A 19340-nucleotide genomic window follows, 5' to 3' on the forward strand; every position below is an offset into this window, starting at 1 on the left:
GCTTTTCTTTTTTCTATGAACTCTTTTTTTATATATCTCTTACCCATTTTTCTTTAGATTTGTTTTTTTGGAAGTATTTTTTTTTCCAGTTCATCATTTATCTTTTGACTTTGTTATGGTAATTTTTTTGCACTGAGAAGTTTCATTTTTAATCTTGATGTAGTCACATAAAATCATTTGCAAGTATATGGGATTCATCAACATTTTCTTCTAGTATTTGCATAGTTTGTTTTTACATTTGAATTTCTTATCTTGTTATATGGTATGAGAAACAGGTCCAATATTATCTTTCTCCACATGGCTATCGATTACAAAGAGAGCATTTTCATAAAGAAGCAGCAGCTAACAGTGTCAAGAACTACTAAGAGGTTTGCTAGGTTAAGAATTGAAAACTGTCAACATTTAGAAAAAGAAAGGTCAATGTGACTTTGCCAACAGCACTTTCAATGAAGCAATGGGGCAGATGTCAGATTGAAATGGTTTCAGGATGGAAAGAAGGTAAGAAAGTAGAAGCAGTAAGCATTGAGGACTTCTTATGCAGTCCTAAAGTGATAATCTTTTTATTAGGTACATATAAAAGATTTAGAATTCTAAAAGGTAGATTCAGTACGTAAAACCCCTATGTCAGTCAGGGACCAACCAGAAAAACAGAAGTCTTTTAAGTTCTTAGATAGAGGGAATTATCCTTTGTGAGAGTTAGAAAATGGGGACATGGGGAGATATGTCTGTGAAGGGATACAGCTTGGCTAACTCAAGTGCAGATGGGTTCAGCCCTTTCTTGCCTTTTGGGTTGGTGCCTTTGATGGGGCATAACCACCACAACTGTATCAAGTGGCCCTGGTTATCCTCATTTTAATGAAAGAAATTGAATAATTTCCCCAACATCATATGGTTAATAAATGGACAGAGATTACCAAATACTGAACAGTTAATTGCTGTTGATTTCCTCCCTGTACAAGAGCTTCAATCTATTATTCTTACAAGGTGTAGAAAAGATTCATTTATGGTCAAGGTTCATGAACATCTGTTCACTACTGACCAGATCTGACCAAGGTTCATGGATCTGGGCACTACACTTAAAGTTAAATCTTTTCCTCCTCCATCCTTCTCCATCTCCTCTCCCTCCCTTTTTCCCTCTCCCTTCTCCCCTCCTCCTCCTCCTCCTCCATCCCTCCAGGATGAGGGATGATGACACAAATCACTATTCCATTGCTATTTGGAACATAGAGAAGTCAGTTTTCTTTATTCTCAGAGGCAGATAACAATGTAATGCGAGTGGAAAGGGCTGGCCCTAGTGTATTGGTGTTTTCCTACGAGAGATTTGTTTTTTTTTTTTTTTTTTTTTTTTCTTTTTTGGCGGTGCTGGGGATCGAACCCCAAGGCCTCATGCTTGTAAGGCAAGCACTCTACCAACTGAACTATCTCCCCAGCCCAGTGTTTTTCTAGTGACTATCAGATTCCATGGTTCCACTGATGAACCATTGTTTTAAGGCAAAGGGCCAGAAGCACCATTTAGACTAAGGAAGGATTCTCTGACATAGTATTTGACTTTTATCTTTCACTCATTAAATATATCTCTAACAGTGTTTACAGGGCCACTTAATGTATTGTATTATCAAGGAGGGCTGGTTGATTACAAGTAGGACCTCTCAGGAACACTAGCTAAATTCAAGACTGATTTCAAAACCAGAGCCTCAATGCATTAATTCATATCAGGGAGCAAGTAGGGCTGATATGTCTTATTTATGTCACCTTTTCCCCAGTATTAAAGTAACTTGAGAAGTTGAATTATTAATCAGAAAGTTGCTAAGTGAGCACAGAATCAGAAGAGGTGCTGGTGAAATATCTTTACTCACAATAGCGAATACCCCTCTAGTGACTAGCCCGCAGAGTTGAGTCTTTCCCAGTATTTCCCATATTTTAGTCATTTGAATACTATCATCAGGATTTTTGCCATTCCTGCACACTATTATATAGTTTTTGTTTAAATGAGTAGAAATTTTAAAAGACTTTATTTACTTTAGCTTCATTCTAAACAATTGTATTTCTGAACTCACATTTGGTGTGCTGTAGTTTTCTAATACAAACTAAAATAAAAAATTAAATATAAATGTTGAAAAAAATCAAAGTGAAAAGTGGAACATATACCACACTTTGGTAAATATTGCCTTAGTTATTATTAGAAAAATACAGAAATTTTGTCTCTTTACACCCAGTTTGGTACAAAAACCCATCTATGTTGAATTTAAATTCATGTAGCATGATGGTATTTTGAAGACATTGTGAATCCTTCCCCTTCTATTTTATGTTGATATTACATATATTACGTAGTTCCAACTTAAAAGGTATTTATTTCATCTTTAAATATATGATTATATGCAGAGTAGGAGATTCTCAAATATTTATGGCACCTAAGAAAGAGCATTCATTCTCCCTCATTTGAGCTTATCCTTTTTTTGACCTGCTAGTGGATTAAAATTAAAAAAAAAAATTTTTTTTTCTGGTCTGGGAATTGACTCTAGGAACTCATGAGTGCTAGGCAAGCACTCTACCTCTGAGCTTCAACCCTACCTGTGAAAAGAAATTTTTATAAGTCTTCACATGATGCTAGACACAGTCTATGTCAATTCAAAAAACATCAGACAATGTAGAGATAATGCTAGAAATATAAAAAGACAAAAATATCAGTTCTCTATATCTATATTAACTTGGAGAAATTAGTGCCTCTTCCTAAATTGTGAAGAATCTTGAGAAAACTGTTGTCCTACATAATTATATGGGACTTGGAGAATTTGGAGAAACTATATGATAGGAGATTCACCTTCCCTGCCTGCCTTCTCTCTAATGAAACTTTTGAGGGAGGAAATAAAGTTTTAAATTCCAGTTAATACTGTCATTCTTTTTTTTTATTGTACTTATTTATTTTTTTTAATGTGGTGCTGAGGATCGAACCCAGTGCCTCACATGTGCTAGGCAAGTGCCCTACCACTGAGCTACAACCTCAGCCCAAATCTTTATTTATTTTTTTGTAGTGCTGAGGGTTGAACCCAGGGCCTTGTGCTTACGAGGCAAGCACTCTGCCAACTGAGCTATATCTCCAGCCTCTATCATTCTTTTTTTAAAAAATATTTTTCTTTAGCTTTAGATGGACACAATACCTTTATTTTATTTTTTTATGTGGTGCTGAGAATTGAATCCAGTGCCTCACACATGCTAGGTGAGTGCTCTACCACTGAGCCACAACCCCAGCCCTCATTTTTATTTTTATATTTTAATAGTACTATGTATTAAATCTAGGGGTTCATACATTCTAGGTAAGTACTCTACCACTGAGTTACATCCCCAGTTCTTTAAAAAAATATAAAAACCAAAACATTTTTTCCCCCAGTACTGGAATTGGACCTAGGGGAGATCTACCATGGAGCTACGCAAGTCCCACTCTTTTTATTTTGAGATAGGATCTCCGTAATTTACCAGGCTTGCAATCATTTTGTCCCAGCTTCCTGAGACAAATACAAGTGTGTGCCAATGGGTTTGGCTACCACTGTCATTCTTTTCACCACCTTGAAAAAGACTAATTTTACTTGCAGTACCTAACACAATGTCTCATAAACTATGCTTTTCATTCTTTTCACTTCCTTGAAACACGGGCTAATTTTACTTGTAGTACCCAGTATAACATCTGTCATATAGTAGGTGCTCATTTAAAGTCCATTTAATGAGGAAATGAATTCTAGTCTTTCACCTATGTTACAATGTATTACCACTACTAATTTAAGATCGTTCCAGAAAATAGAACATATTGGCTTCATTTTATAGGTATATACATGAAAGAGCAACTGTTTACTGAAGCATGCTTGTTCTTTTTCACTGTGTTCAACTTTTGAATTATATTATTTTCACCTACTACTCATTTATCTTTTCCTCAATATTGAAGTTAAATTCTCATTTTAATATACTTTTTCATAATCTGGGCTTGCTTTCACATAGTTATGAAAATAAGGAATTTGAAAGCAACAAGAATTGTTGTGATACCTGAAAGTAACTCCCTTCCAGAATTGATAGCAGAGAATGTTTGTTAAGTGTTTAAAATAATATGTTCATTTTAGAACACTGTCCAAGTTTTATTTTATTTTTATTTTATATCAGTACTGGAGATTGAATATAGGGGTTCTTTACCAATGAGCTATATCCCCAGTCCTACCCTTTTAATTTTTCTTGCTAAGTTGCCCAGGTTGGCCAGGAAACTTGTGAGCCTCCTGCCACAGCTTCTGAGTAGCTGGGCTTATAGTCGTATTCTACCATGCCCAGTTCCCAGTTTTAAATGACATTTATATTAAAATATATTTTGGCTAGGCCTTTGTTAAATATAATTTTTTTAAGAACAATTCACTTTGTAAATAGTCTGATATTAAGTGCTAACTAGATAAATCCTAACATATTCTTGATGCTGCAACAGTAATAGTGGTTCTAGAGACTAAAAGTTTCAAGCCTGAGTCTGTAAGCACTTAGGATTTATGTTCCTAAATGACATACCTAGGAATTTCTTTAAAGATTTGGAGAAATATGATAGGAATAAAAGCAAAGTTTTAACTATGCTTTTTGAACAACTTTATGTTGAAGGGATGGGGAAAATACTGAGGGGCTTTCCCTACTTTTGAAGTGGGTAGGAGGAGAATATTCAATTGATGAGAGCATTAAATATGGAAATAACCCTTGGTCATTGTTTTGGTCATTGCCCCTAGGGATATAGAAAAGAGGACTGCAAATCTAGCCCTTGACAAACAACCTACGCCAGCACCAATTCCCTCCTTCCTTCTGGAGCGGAGGCTGTTTCCTTCTCACGGAGATGAACCACCAACTTTACAGATAGGCTAACTTTCTTTACAGCATCCTGGGGTACCACCAGAATGGAGCCTCATCCTCACCCTTCTTACAGGGAGGAAAAGGGTTACAGCATTCTACTGGCCTCAGCCTCACATTGAGGCACCGGTTTCCCGGATGTGGAGCCATCATCTCGGAAATTGAAAACCAGAGAAGCCAACCGCCAGGGACGAGGCAAAGAGGGAGAGAAGACTAAAAGGACTTGAGGGAGGGTGTTACTCCACCCGCCTTTTAGTTGTATTGTTAGAAAATTGGAGGTGGACATCTTTTGCTTGCAGCATTTGCACAGATTAAATCTAGAGCCTCTCCAGAGTGACAATCCCACCCACGAACGTGGAGACAGTGAGCCCACGGCCAGCAGTGTACCCACAAGCCCAAAGAGATCCTCGGCGAGGCGACCAGCGGTTCCTACCACTGAAGCCTCGAACACGAGCAAATAGGGAACGTACGGGCCTCGGCGGGAGGCGGGACCCTGCCCACCCTCCGAGCGCTGATTGGCTGGTGGCGCTGGTCGCCTGGTGCTATTTGTTGTTGGAGCTGCGCACCTGACGCAGGCTGCGTCTGCACGTGCAGCCGTTTAAGCGGCGTCGGATCCTGAGAGGACCAGAGAGAACCGGGAGCGGAGAGGTGAGTGGGAGCGTGACTTTCTTTGGGTGCTTGCCTGGCCCTCCGGGCTTCTTGTAGCTGGGCCTTGTGCCAAAGGAAGACTGGATGGGCTGGACAAGGGTTCGAAGCCCTGTTTGTGAGCCTTTCCCTCTCCTGCCTGGGTCCTGAAACCCGTGGGTGACCTGAGGCTTGAGGCCTGCAGGGGAGGCGAAGGGTCTTTTTCCCAGCGCTTAAACAGCCTTTTTCTCGTACAAAGATTGTTACAGTACTGTTTGCGTACAAACGTTCCTGGGGGAGGTAGTTGTCCTTTGTTGGAGATATTTAGTTCTAACTCTTCCCTTCCAGTCTCGAAGGCCTCTTGTCTTTCCCCAACCTCTTCAACTCCAAGCAAACAAGATACTTAAATCAGACTGACTGTCTACCTTTGGACGGGAGTAAAAGGAGAAAGCATAGAAAGGGGAAAATCTTGAGTAGTATTTAAACATATCCAACAAACTTTGTGGGGTATACTTTGAGGGAGAAGAGACTTTGGGACAAAGCCTAAGCGTTTTGGGAACGTGGTGATTGCTAGAATGATTAGTTAAGTGGTTCAACTGGCTTTGAAAGATAAAAAGGATGGATATCAATGCCATTTCTAGATAAGCAAGACCTAATTCCCCATTTTTGCAAAATCCTTTTGGGAAGGTTAACACTTAGTTGAGCAATTCCAAGAGGTGTATGGCAAACAATGATTGTTTATAATTTTTTTTTTTTTTTAATTTTTTGGTGGGTGTGGATGTGCTGGGAATCAAACCCTGGGCTTTGCGCCTCATTTGCTCATCATGTAGCTACATCCCTGGACTAAGAGTTTGTACTTTTAAAGATACAGTTCTTATCTAATCAAGGCCAAAGTGCTTTTGTTCCTCCCCCACCCCCAATAAAAATAGAACTTGAAGCCACCATGGGAGATGAAGATTGGGAAGCAGAAATCATCAAACCTCATGTGTCTTCCTATGTTCCTGTATTTGAGAAGGTAATAAAATTTAAAGCATGCAGTTATTAAATGATAGGATTTTTACCGAAGTTGAAAAACTGGTGGGGAAGTTTTAAATTGTAGTGTTTAACTTTGTGATTGTTATTATCTATTTTATGGGGAATGAGAAAGAATGCCTCTGATAGAATTATGTATCTGTTAATGTGATAATTAAAAGCTAAATTAGATGTGATATGAACAACTTATTTAAATCTCAGTGATTTAGTACTTACAGGTGAAAGCAAGCTTGTACAATTGTTGTTGAATGTTTCTGAGGGACACTTATATGAAAAATTGCCAACAGTTTGGTTCTGAGTGATATTTTGAATTCTAAAAATTGGTTTTTATTGGAGGAAGTCTCTTAAGGTATTTTAGGCTGATTTAGATGGTGCCATCAGTTTGATATATTACAGGCCATCAAATCTTTTTCTTGAATGGAATTGGGGAAGTTGCATTGTAATTCAGAAGCAATGGCACTAGATTAGATTTCTGGGTTTCAGTTCTGACTTTTAAAAAAATTAATACAATAAGATCTAGAAGATAATATAGTTTAAGGGATTGTTTTTGCAGAATTGTTACTGAGTTGACATTATCTCTAAAAGTTTTTTTTCCCTTCAGAATTTCCTATTTGAGTATATGAGAGTCAATTTTTTTTTTTTTTTTTTTTTTTTTTTTTTGGTGTGCTGGGGATTGAACCCAGGGCCTTGTGCTTTCAAGGCAAGCACTCTACCAACGGAGCTATATCCCCAGCCCAAAAGTCAATTTTGATACTTTGTGATTTTAAGTGATGCCTTTGTGGAAATCCTTATTTTGTGTGTGTGTGTGTTTATATATATATATATATATATATATATATATATATATGTTTATATATATATATATATAAGCAGTTCTTTAAATTAATTGGAATTGATTGATATGTGGAATTTGAATTGCAATACCCAAAATATTAATCTGATTTTATATTTCTTGTCTTGGAACTTATTTTAGATATAATTTCTTTTTATGATCTTTTTTCCAACATAAAAATATAACAACATTTCTGTGAAAAAAGGAGAAAAATCACCTAAGAATCTTGCTCTCTAGCATAGTCACTAATGAAAATCTTAGTAAGCTACCTTCTATTTTTCCAAACATTTTATGAAATTGAATGCAGGGCTTGGTGCATACTGGGCAAGCATGGTACCTCTGACCTATAACTCTAGCCCTATCACAATAATTTTTAAAAAATATGTATATACCTTTATTTATTTTTTACGTGGTGCTGAGGATCAAACCCAGTGCCTCACACATGCTAGGCAAGTGCTCTACCACTGAGCCACACCCCAACCCTCACAGTAATCTTTGAATCCAGCTTTTTTGTTTTTTTCACTCTTCACTAATTATTCCATATTATCAATTTCCTACAGATAATTTCTTATGTGAGACTGTGGAAAGGATCTGTCATAATATGAATGATTTCTGTTTGTGGGAATTTAAAGTGGTGTTAGTTTTTCATTATGGCATTGTCATAAATACCTACAACTTATTACTTGTTTAATTTAGGAATTTTTTTTTTTCTCAAAAATAGAATTATGTGGTCAGAGAATATTTTATGGTTCCTTTTCCCCCTCTGCTTCTTAATAGACTTGCTATAATACGAAGTTTAGTGTACAGATAGACTTTCTTTCACTTGGACTTGAAGTCATCTGTTCAGTTTTTATTTTTTCTTAGTTTGAGATGTTTGTCTAAATAAAGCGCTCTTCAAACAGCACAGTGCACTGTAGTATGTTGTGCATATGTATTGCATTGGATTTCTGAAATTGAGGATTAGCTATTACATCTTGCAAGTTCACCTTTTTGTAATCATTGTACTATTCAGTAACATACCTTTTATCTTGACATTCGGAATACTAAATTGAATGTGAATTTATGTTGATCCTTCCACCTCACTTCTTAATACATCTGTGTGGGGCCAATTTACAGTAAATTTTTTACATTTGTCTGTGAACTTGACACCTGTTACTGGTTGTGCAATTAGTAACTTGGCCTAGTTGACTTGAACATGATGTAGTCAGTAGTTTTGTTTTCCTTGTTTAAGAAGTTCAGAGAGGGGGCTGGGGTTCTAGCTCAGTGGTAGAGCACTTTCCTCAAACATATGAAGCACTGGGTTCTGTCGTCAGCACCACATACAAATAAATAAGTAAAGATATTGTGTACATCTACAACTAAATATTTTACAAAAAAGAAGTGCAGAGTGTAAGGATGGATAAATGACATCTTTATGGAGGAAAAAAATTGAGTTTTTTTCTTTTAAGAAATGCACTTTACTTTTTAAATTTTGTAGTTGTATATGGCCAAAATACCTTTATTTTATTTATTTATTTTTTATGTGGTGCTGACGATCAAACCCAGTACCTCACACATGCAAGGCAAACGTTCTACCACTGAGCTACAACCTCAGCCCCCAACCTGAGGTCTTTTATTCCCTGCCATTTTCTTCTTTAAGGCACCGGTTTGGTTGTTCTAAATAAATTTGCATCTCAAGAGTATGTGGGGCTTTCCTTTTAAATTTAAAGTGGTTTTGAAACAGGCTTTGGATTAATATCAGTTTAAGCAGTATCTATGATCAGACTTTTATGAGTACTTTGCAGGAGCTTTTTAGTTTTTGAGGTATGTTCATATATGCTTATACAATTTAGCACTATATAGGGCACTGTTCTGGTAGCACTTAGAAAGGCATGGTGGCACACACCTTGTAATACAGCCAGCGATTCCCTAGGCACAGGAGGATTGCACGTTTGAGGCTAGCCTGGGCAACTTAGTGAGATCCTGTCTCAAAATAAAGAGAGTTGAGGTGTAGCTCAGTGTTTGAGTGCCTCTGGATTCAGTCTCTAGTACCTGCCCCCTTTTTGTCACAGAAAAACTCGAAATCTCCAAAATCTAGATTTTGAAGTGAATGTACCACCTGGGGGGAATAGACAAATGAAAGATGTGAGGTTATGAAAAATTCGATAACTTAGCAGTTATAAACTCCAGAAATCTCAGTGGTTGACATTTGTACATTGTAGGCTTATTGGGATGAGTATTCAAATGTATGGCTATGATGAATGTATTAGATATTTAGTTTACTTACTAGCTGTTAGTGTTTTTTGTTAGATGACTGTGTGATTAAATACAGTGGTCACTACTATATATTTCCATTTTTGTTATTTTCAGAAAATAACTCTTGTGATTAAAGTGGAAACTGAGATCATTACTCCATAGTGGTAATTTTATTAAGCAGCAGTAGCAAAGTTAGTAATAATTTAGAAAAGAAAACGAGCTTGTATAACATTCCAGAAACAAAAAGGGTACAGGTGAAAAGAAATGTATTTATCAAAATAATTATTTGTAGCTTGCTTAGGAAAATTCTATTGTGTTATTAAACATTTTGAAATTTGAATGAACCCAGGATCTATCTAGCAAATGTTAGGCAAGTGCTCTCCCACTGAGCTACATCTCTACCTTTGTCTTGAATTTTATTTTAGGGCAGGGTTTTGCTGCATTTCTCAGGCTGAACTTGATCTTGTGATCTTCCTGCCTCAGCCTCCCTAGTAGCTGGAATTAAGGGTGTACACCACTATATCTGACTTGAAATTGCTAAATTGGTTTATTTAGGTGCTTTAGGAGATTTCAAATGATTTATAGCTAGGTGTCCTAATAGTAAACAGACAAACCTTCTGATTCATTCAACATATTTGTATTGAGTCCTATGTGCTGAAGGTAGTGTTGAACATGATAAAGTCCTTGCTATTGAAGACTTGTATTTTAGTTGGGGATATAGAATTAAGCATATTTGTGAACCAATTACAGATGATAAAAAGTGCTTTGGAAAAAATAAGGAATTGTGTGTGTGTGTCTGTGTGTGTGTGTGCGCGCGCGCGCGTATGCATACGCACGTATTTGGTTCAAGTGGAGAGAGAAGGCTTCCTTCAGATAGTGACTCATGAGCAGGAGACCTGAAACAGACCCAACAGGCCATCATTTGCAAAGCTTCTGAGGAGGAAACAAACATATATTAGGGCACCAGGAAAAAGGTGAATGTGTTAGTTTCATATGGTTGTGACAACAGATTACCCTTAACTGGGTAATATAAGGTAACAGAAGTTTATTATCTTACTGTTCTAGAAGCAGAAGTTAAAAATCAAGTTTTCAGCAGGTCTGCTGTCCATCTGGAAGCTCTTGGAGAAAATCTTTTCCTCTTCTAGCATCTGGTGGCTGTAAGAGGACATTGGTTTGTGGTTGCATTTCTTAGCCATCTCCTCTCTGTGTTTATGTTATCTCCCTTTATCCCTCCCTCTCTCTCTTTTTTTTTTTTCCTCCCTCTCTTTCTTAAGGACACTTTTGATTGCATTTAGGACCCACTCAGATAATCCAGTATAATTTCCTCATCTCAAAATTCTTAATCCACATCTGCCATGACCCTTTTTCAAATAAGGTAACATTTACAAATTCTGGCAATTAGGGTTATCTGTTAGTGACCATTATACAATTTACTACAGCCACTATGACTAAAGCACAATGAGATAAGACAAGAGTAGTAGAAATTGAACTAAGAGAAGGAAACGGAAAAGGAGAGGAACTGGAGTACTTGCATATAAAGACAAGTTATTTTCTGTGAAGAAGTGAATTTTCTTAGAGTGATTTCCTTTATAAAAATTTGGATACATTAATCATTTTGTATAAGCACAATGGAAGTTTTAAAAATTTCATTATTATAGAAACTGTTAATCCACTAATATCCTTCTGTGTTCTACTTTGTATAGCACTTGATGAGTATAATGTAAAATACTGAACTCTACAAACTGTATTGTGTATTGGCAGGCATTGGTTTATTCATGTTACTTTGGTCAGATTTTATTTATATGATAATAGTACTTGATTGTACTTTTAAAGTATATGGGTGACTTAAATAACTTAACTTTTCAGTCAGGTGACAGCCAAACCCTTTACATAAAATGTCAGAAAGCAATCATTTAGACTTTGCAGGCCTTAGTCTCAACTCCAACTTTGCTGTTGTAGTCTGAAAACAACCTTATGCCTACCTAGGTAAGTGAGGGTCTGTGCACTAATAAAACTATTTACAGAAATGGGGTGGATCACCAGATTTAACTGTAGTTTACCACCATTTTAATTACTATATTAATATGTTATAATTGCAGTATTTAAGTGAATATGTCTTAGAATGATTAATAAAAGGAATATCCAATGACCCAGGAACCCTTATTATCTACTATTGTTGTATTCTGAGCAAAGCTCAGTTGTCATACAGTAGTCTCATCCCTTATCTATGGTTTTGCCTTTTATGGTTTTTATTACCTGAAGAAGTTAATGATGGTTTAAAAATATTAAATGGAAAATTCCAGAAATAAACAATTCATATGTTTTAAATTGTTCACCATTGAGTATCATTATGAAATGTCCTGCAGTCTTTCTGTGTCTGCCTAAAATGTGAGTCATCCTTTTGTCTGATGTATCTGTGCTGTATGTACTACCCATCAGATGTTTTCATGGGTTCATGATCCAGAATCACCAATGTCCTCCTGACATTGCATTAGCCTAATATTACATCACAATGCCTGTTACTCACTTTACTTCCTCTTATTAGCTAACATTGTATCATTTCACATCATCACAAGAAGAGTGAGTACAGCATGATAAGTTATTTTGAGAGACCACACTACATAAATTTTATTACATTATTATAATTGTTTCTATTTTATTGTTAATATCTTATTGTACCCAATTTATAAATTAAACTTTATCACAGGTATGTTTGTGTAGGAAAAAATAGAGTGTATGAATCAGTAATTTGATATTATCCATTGTTTCAGGCATCCACTAGAGGTCTTAGAATACATACTACTAGAAAAGGGGTTACTACTGTAATTTTCTGTTTGTGAAATAGATGATATTCTTATTATGCAAAGTAGAAAATTGGTTTCCTTCTTACAGGATAAATATTCTTCTGGAGCAAATGGTGACACTTTTAACAGGACTTCGGCTTCATCATCAGGTATGTGTCAGGGTAAAAAAGATGCAACTCTTTAAATTTAGGATTTCATCTAGTGAATAATGAGCAGACTGGTGGATATCTTGACATGGGCTGTTTTAAGTCCCTAGTGAGAATTCATTCTAATTTGGATATCTTGGGATGGGGGGCAGTTCTAGATAGAGTAGGAGAGAGAAGGGAAAGTATAGTGTTAGTATAGTTAGTGGGTTGCTATAAAACCTTTGTTGAACCTGGAAGCTGCATGTTTGACTTCCAGGTTGCTAGAGCATTGTTAGGGTTCTTGACATAAGGGAGTATGATGTTGTGTATTATGTGTTATGTTATTGAAGCAGATTTCAATGGTGACTGGCCAGGGTAACAACTATTCAAGCCACATATGGCATGCCATAAAGATATCATGAGTTTCTTTGAGATAAGAAAACTAATTTCAGATAGGTCCTAAGAGAAGAGGAGAAATGAGTGTTAAGATAAAAGAGCCCTGCCTTTCCTGCTGCTCTCAACTCCCTTCTCTGAACTTACTTTTGCCTGGCCTGCCCCACCACCCGCATGCCTCCACCTTAATTGTCCAGCACACATACACTCTCTTTAATATAGGGTTGATGTGGATGACAAGATGGATAGAAGTGGAAAGACTTAGTCTAGGAAGTTAAACTTAAGACAGTAGTCTTTTGCTTTATCAAAGTTTGAAGCAGGCTGAAATGTGATTGCTACTACATTGAAAGAATTTTATTGCGGTTATTGCCATTTTAACCTTTTTCAGTCTATAGTTCAGTGACATTAAGTATATTCACATTGCTGTGTAGCCACCACCTTTCCTCAACTTCCAGAACTTTCATCTTCCTAAACTGAAATTCCATACCCACTAAATAATAACTTCCCACTCAACTCTCTGCAGCCCCTGGCAACCAATTGTACTTTGTTAATTGAGTTACTATGCTATGAGTCTCTATGGATTTGAGTTTCTATTTTCAGAAAGCTAGATTGAAATAACCACCAACTAAAAGCCAAGATTTTGCTTATAGTTCTGTGAGTATTTAGACTAATGAAACAAAATCAGAACAAATAGTTTTTCTTATTATAAAATATATCAGGCAAATGAAAATATACTAAACTGATACCTCAATGTGTTTATTGCCAAAAAAAAAATTAGGAAGAAACAAAATTATCTGAAATTCTGACTTTCACTTCTAGATTTAGCCACTGTTGACAGTCCGTTAACTTTGATTTTTTTAGATGTCTACATATATCCCCACATAGGTAATTGTATTCCACTGGCATTATATATATTTCCTTTTATTATAAACACTTGGCTTACCTGCCCTTGAATTCCATGCCCTTTTTATGCTCTTAGAATGATATACTTGAACATGTTTTTTTATTTATTTCATAGAAATGGAATCTTATACCAAATATTTTACTTATAGTCACAGAAAACTTTATAAGCAACTACTATAATCTAATTCTTTCCAAAATTAAGTGAAAAACATTCTCATTACCTGACTTTAAAATGTCAGAGCTTATAAGCTATGAAGTTACTACTATATAGTAGTTCTTTTATAAAGTTACTACTTTATAGTATGTATATGGCATTCACTTTAACAAATTTTTTTTAGTTTTAGATGGACACAGTACCTTTATTTTTTATGTGGTGCTGAGGATCGAATCGTGTCCCACATATGCGAGGCAAGCGCTCTGCAACTGAGCTACAACCTCAGCCCCCATATGCCATTCACTTTTGAACCACATAATATGATTTCATTTCTTTTATTCAATCCTCTTTTTTTTTTTTTTTTTTTTTTTAATGGTACTGGGGATCGAACTCAGGGCCTTGTGCTTGTGGGGCAAGCACTCTACCAGCTGAGCTATCTCCCCAGCCCAATCCTCTGGTTTTGCTAGTTAATTTTTATTTTGTTTTGTTAGCTTGAAATTCTGTGTTCCTATTGCTAATTCATTCCCAAACACTCTGCCAGAAGCACAACTATCCATTTAGTTTCTAACATATAATGTGATCTATCAATTTCCTTATTTAATTGGAAAAGGATTTGAATGCTCCATCCAGCTGTTCTAATATAGACTGACTTCTCTAGCTCTCTCCCATTCTATTTTCTCCGGATCTGTGTTTCTTTTGTCTTGAACCCTCCACCCTCACTTTGCTGGAATTCATTTTTCAGCTTTCAGAGAAAGGAAATTGAAAGTGTCTTAACTTCATGCTTCATTGATCATATAAGGGCAAAATCTTAACTTGGAAATAATTTTCACTTTGAATCTTATATTGCTTGATAGTGTGTGAAATTGTAGTGATGGTTTTAAGAAGTTTGAGATTCTAAGTCCCAACCCTTTGTATATGACTACTTTTAAAAACATTTCTAAAGGGTTGGGATTGTAGCTCATAGATAGAATATTTGCCTAGCATGGGTGAGGCACTGGGTTCAGTTCTCAGCACCACATATAAATAAATAAAATAAAGGTCCATCAACAACTAAAAAAAATTTTTAAATTTCTATAGCTTTTAGGATCTTATTTTGCTTATGCATACATAATAAAAATTTTCTTTTCTTCCAGACATGATTGACAGTTTATCAAAACAGATTATTAAGAATATAACCATATCGTTTTTTCTTCAAAAAATGCCCAATATGGGCTAAGGTTTTTCTGCTCTAGGCATTTTGTTTAGCAGCTACATTGTCTAGAAAGCCTTCCCACTAAATGAAGACATAATACAAGATAGCAAAAGTTTAATATTAATCTGCTTTGAATTTACTGTGGGGCCTGGTTGGCTAATATATTGAGATTTTGTATCTGTTAGTAACAGGGGCTTATAATTTGGTTTTGTCATATTAAGGTTATTCTGATATTGTGAAATGAGTTGGTCAATATATTTCTAGAACATTCATATGACATTGGAATGATTTGTTCTCAGTTTGATTGAACTCTCCTGTAAAACCCTCTCTAGGCTTGATTTGGAAATTTAAAGTCTGATTGAATTTCTTTAGGACATCTTTGTGTGTGTGTGTGTGTGTGTGTGTGTGCGTGTGTGTGTGGGTTTTCATTGTTTCTTGAGTTAGTTTTGGTGAGTTAATTTGGGGGGAACTTTTCAATTTTTTTTTTTTTTTCTTTTCTTTTGGTACTGGGGTTGAACTCAGAGTCTTGCACGTGCTAGGCAAGTGATTTACCACTGAGCTATATCCTGAATCCTTTTTAAAAATTTTTTTTAATTTTTTAATTTTGAGAGTTATAAATTTTATTTTCAGACAGGGTTTTACTAAGTTGCCCAGACTGCTCTTGAATTTGTGATCCTTCTGCCTTAACCTACTGAGTAACTGGAAGCTGAGATTACAGGCATATGCCACTGTGCTTGGCTTCCATTTCTTTTAAGGTTTTAAATTAGGAGAATAAAGTTGTCTAGAGAAATTCTTCAGTCATCTTCATCTCGTAACTTTGAGATGCTTGCCCTCTGGCAAGTTTTATTTATTGATCTTTTCAGAGAATCAGTTTTGGCTTTGTTGAGTCATTGTGTGTTTGTTTCCTGTTTTATTTCTGTTCTTTCTTTACTTTTGCATGATTTTGTTGCTTTCTAACATTCTTAATTGAAATGACTATTAAGCTCATTGATTTATTTTCTAGTATACAAATTTATCAATATGTATCATTTTTAAATAATTCTAAATGTTTTATTTATTTTCTTTCTGTGGCACTGAGGCTTGAACCCAGTGGCACCTTACATTGAACTACATCCCCAGTCCTTTGTTTTTTTGAGAGTGTCTTGGTAAGGTGCCGACGCTGGTCTCAAACTTGTGATCCTTCTGCCTAAGCCTCCCAAGGAGCTGGAATTACATGTGCCATCACATCAGCTAATTCTTAAGTGTTTTAAACTTCCATTTGATGTATTTCTTTGGGTTGTGAGTTCTGTAGAAGTGCCTTTAAAAAGTACATTTCCAGCCAGGCACGGTGGCACATGCCTGTAATCCCAGTGGCTTGGGAGGCTGAGGCAGGAGGATTGTGAATTCCAAGTCAGCTTCAGCAATTTAGTGGGACCCTGAGCAACTCAGCGAGACCTTGTCTTTAAATAAATATAAGAAAGAGCTGGGGATGTGGCTCAGTGTTGAGTTCAATCCCTGGTATCAAAAAAAAAAAAAAAAAGAAAATGAAAAGAAAAATAAACCATTTCCAGATATAAAGGGATTCTAAGCCTTTTGTGTATATGGTATTAATTTTTGAAATTTGTTATATTTCTTTGTGACCTGCTTATCAGGTTTTAAATAAACATTCTTGTGGAAGAAAGTTCTATAGTGTCAAGTGCTAAATATTTCTGTGAAATTAATGTGATAGCATTCTATGGATGACTGACTTTATTCTCTTTCCCTCAATTTTTTTTTTTTTTTTTTTTTTTTTTTTTTTTGCGGTACTAGGGATTTGAACCCAGGGCCTTGTGCTTGCAAGGCAAGCACTCAGTCAACTGAGCTATATCCCCAGCCCCCTCAATTTTGCTATTACTGGTGCTTATAAAAAATATGTTTCACTAGGCATGGTTATATGGATGTCTTTAATCCCAACTTGTGAAGCTGAGGCAGGAGGATCACAAGTTCAAAGTCAGCCTCAGCAACTTAGCATGGCCCTAAGCAACTTTACCAAGACCATGTTTCAAAATGCAAAATAAAAAAAAATGACTGAGGATGTGACTCAGTGGCTAAGTATGCTTTGGATCAATCCCCAGTACCAAACCAAACAAACAAAAAAAACCTTTATATCTGCTGTTAATGTACTCTCAAAAAGTATACACCTTTTAATTTAAAGTCAAGATTGATTCAATTTATAGTCTAAATATAGTTTGTGATTTATGTTTGTTTCACCTGTGTCCTTGAATATTCTGGATATTAGCAAATTTAAAACCAGTCCTGTGGTCAAAAATTGCTATCTCCTCCTTTTGATATTCAGTTTTTAATTATGAGTAAGATTTAGTCACCATTTTTTTTTTTTGGAGAGTTACCTATTCATATTCTTACTCATTTTTCTTCTAGGCTCTTCATTTCTTTCTTAAATTGCTATATAAAATTCCTCTTTTGCTATACGTGGCACATTGAAGAGGCTTAAAATATGTATGCTACCTGGATACTTATTATTTGACTTCTTTCAAAATGTCATTTGCTTTAGAAATGGATGATGGACCTACTCGAAGAGATCATTTCATGAGAAGTGGATTTGCCTCAGGGAGGAGTTTGGGAAACAGAGGTAAGATCTTTGTTTTTCTTTAGTCTCCTGGACTTTTGGATAATGGAATTATTATTCAATTATTCATGGCTCTTTGGTGCAAAGCTAAGTGTGTTATAACTCAACATGTAGTTGTTTTTTTTTTTTTTTTTTGAGTAGTGAGTTCATCATTTCTTAAAATGGAAATGTTCTTTTTACTGTTTTACTTCTTTGGGATAGTAGGACATAGTTAAGTTGATTGGACTGATTAGTTAATAGATTGGTTGGTCATATGCTCCACAGAGGTGTTTCTTAATTTCTTTATGCTTATTGATTTCTTCTTATAATTAACCTGGGAAGAATGTTTGTAAAGAGCTTTACATATTCAGATGAGAGTATATGTATATAGTACACATGTGTGCGCACGCACACACGTGCACACACACACTTATATATAGATTTTTTTTTTTTGGTACCAGGGATTGAACCCAGGGGTGCTCAACCACTCAGCCATATCCCCAACCCTTAAAAAATTTTTTTTTTAGTTGTAGATAGACACAATACCTTTTATTTATTTATTTTTATATGGTACTGAGCATGGATCAAACCCAGTGCCTCACACATGCTAGGCAAAGTGCTCTACCACTGAACTATAACCCCAACCCCTCCCCAACATGTTTTAAATTTTGAGACAGGGTCTTGCTAAGTTGCTGAGGCTGTCTTTGAACTTATGCCCTGCCTCAGCCTTCTGAACTGCTGTGATTACAGGCATGAGTTTTGTATTTCTTAAGAAAAGACATTATGGGAAACATTGTTGTTAACTTATTGGTATTAGGTTTATGAGGTTATTTTTCCAAGCTTGGGTTCTTAAATTTTACTTCTAGAATTGCCAACATTTGATTTGACAGGTTATAACACAGTGAGATACTTTCCTATAATCCATTTTTCAGACTTGATATTAAAATGCTGAAAATATTCTAAATCATATTTTTATAGTGCAATAACATAATTAGAACCTCAAGTTAAAAATCTGTATGACTTGCTTGACATGATGGTAGCACAAGCCTATAATCCCATTTACTTGGGAGACTGAGGTAGGAGGATTGCAAGGTTGAGGCCAGGCTGTTCAACTTAGCAAGACCCTGTCTCAAAATGAAAAAAGTGCTGGGGATGTAACTTAGTGGTAGAGGATCACTGGGTTCAATTCCCAGTACCAGAAAAAAGAAAATCTGTTTATTTTAGGGGATTGCATAGCAAGGCTATTTAGTAGTTTTAATTATGCATAACACTTCTCCTTAAGTTTATTTTGAAAGACTTTATTGGTAATTCCATTTACTTTTTACATTATTGGAATCTAAAGGTTAATATGTGTTACTTCATTTGACATTTGGAAAACATAACTTTGATTTTAGATACAACAAATACAGATTCGAATTTTATATTTGGACATGTTCCTTCTAGTTGACATAATTTATTTTTTAAATGTATATATATATATATATATCTCATGTTTTTAAAAGCTTGCATATCAAGATATGCTGATTTGGATCATGTAATTGTGCCAAGAGGTTCACATATGGGCTTTGTTAACTATTACTAATTATAGAAATAATAAAT

The 19340-nt window shown here is 35.6% G+C and overlaps 1 protein-coding gene across 3 annotated transcripts in view; it reads left to right on the forward strand.

The window, feature by feature from the left end:
- The first annotated feature begins 6430 nt into the window (after positions 1 to 6430).
- Ddx4 (DEAD-box helicase 4) overlaps positions 6431 to 19340 on the forward strand; it is a 53135-nt gene continuing 40225 nt past the window's right edge. For all 3 annotated transcript variants that reach the window (XM_047556111.1, XM_047556113.1, XM_047556112.1), the window contains exons 1-3: positions 6431 to 6502; positions 12479 to 12539; positions 17688 to 17765. In XM_047556111.1, coding sequence (XP_047412067.1) covers positions 6431 to 6502; positions 12479 to 12539; positions 17688 to 17765 — 211 coding nt within the window. The remainder of the gene's footprint in view (positions 6503 to 12478; positions 12540 to 17687; positions 17766 to 19340) is intronic.

This window comes from Sciurus carolinensis, chromosome 6 (genome assembly GCF_902686445.1).
Source record: "Sciurus carolinensis chromosome 6, mSciCar1.2, whole genome shotgun sequence".
Lineage (NCBI taxonomy): Eukaryota > Metazoa > Chordata > Mammalia > Rodentia > Sciuridae > Sciurus > Sciurus carolinensis.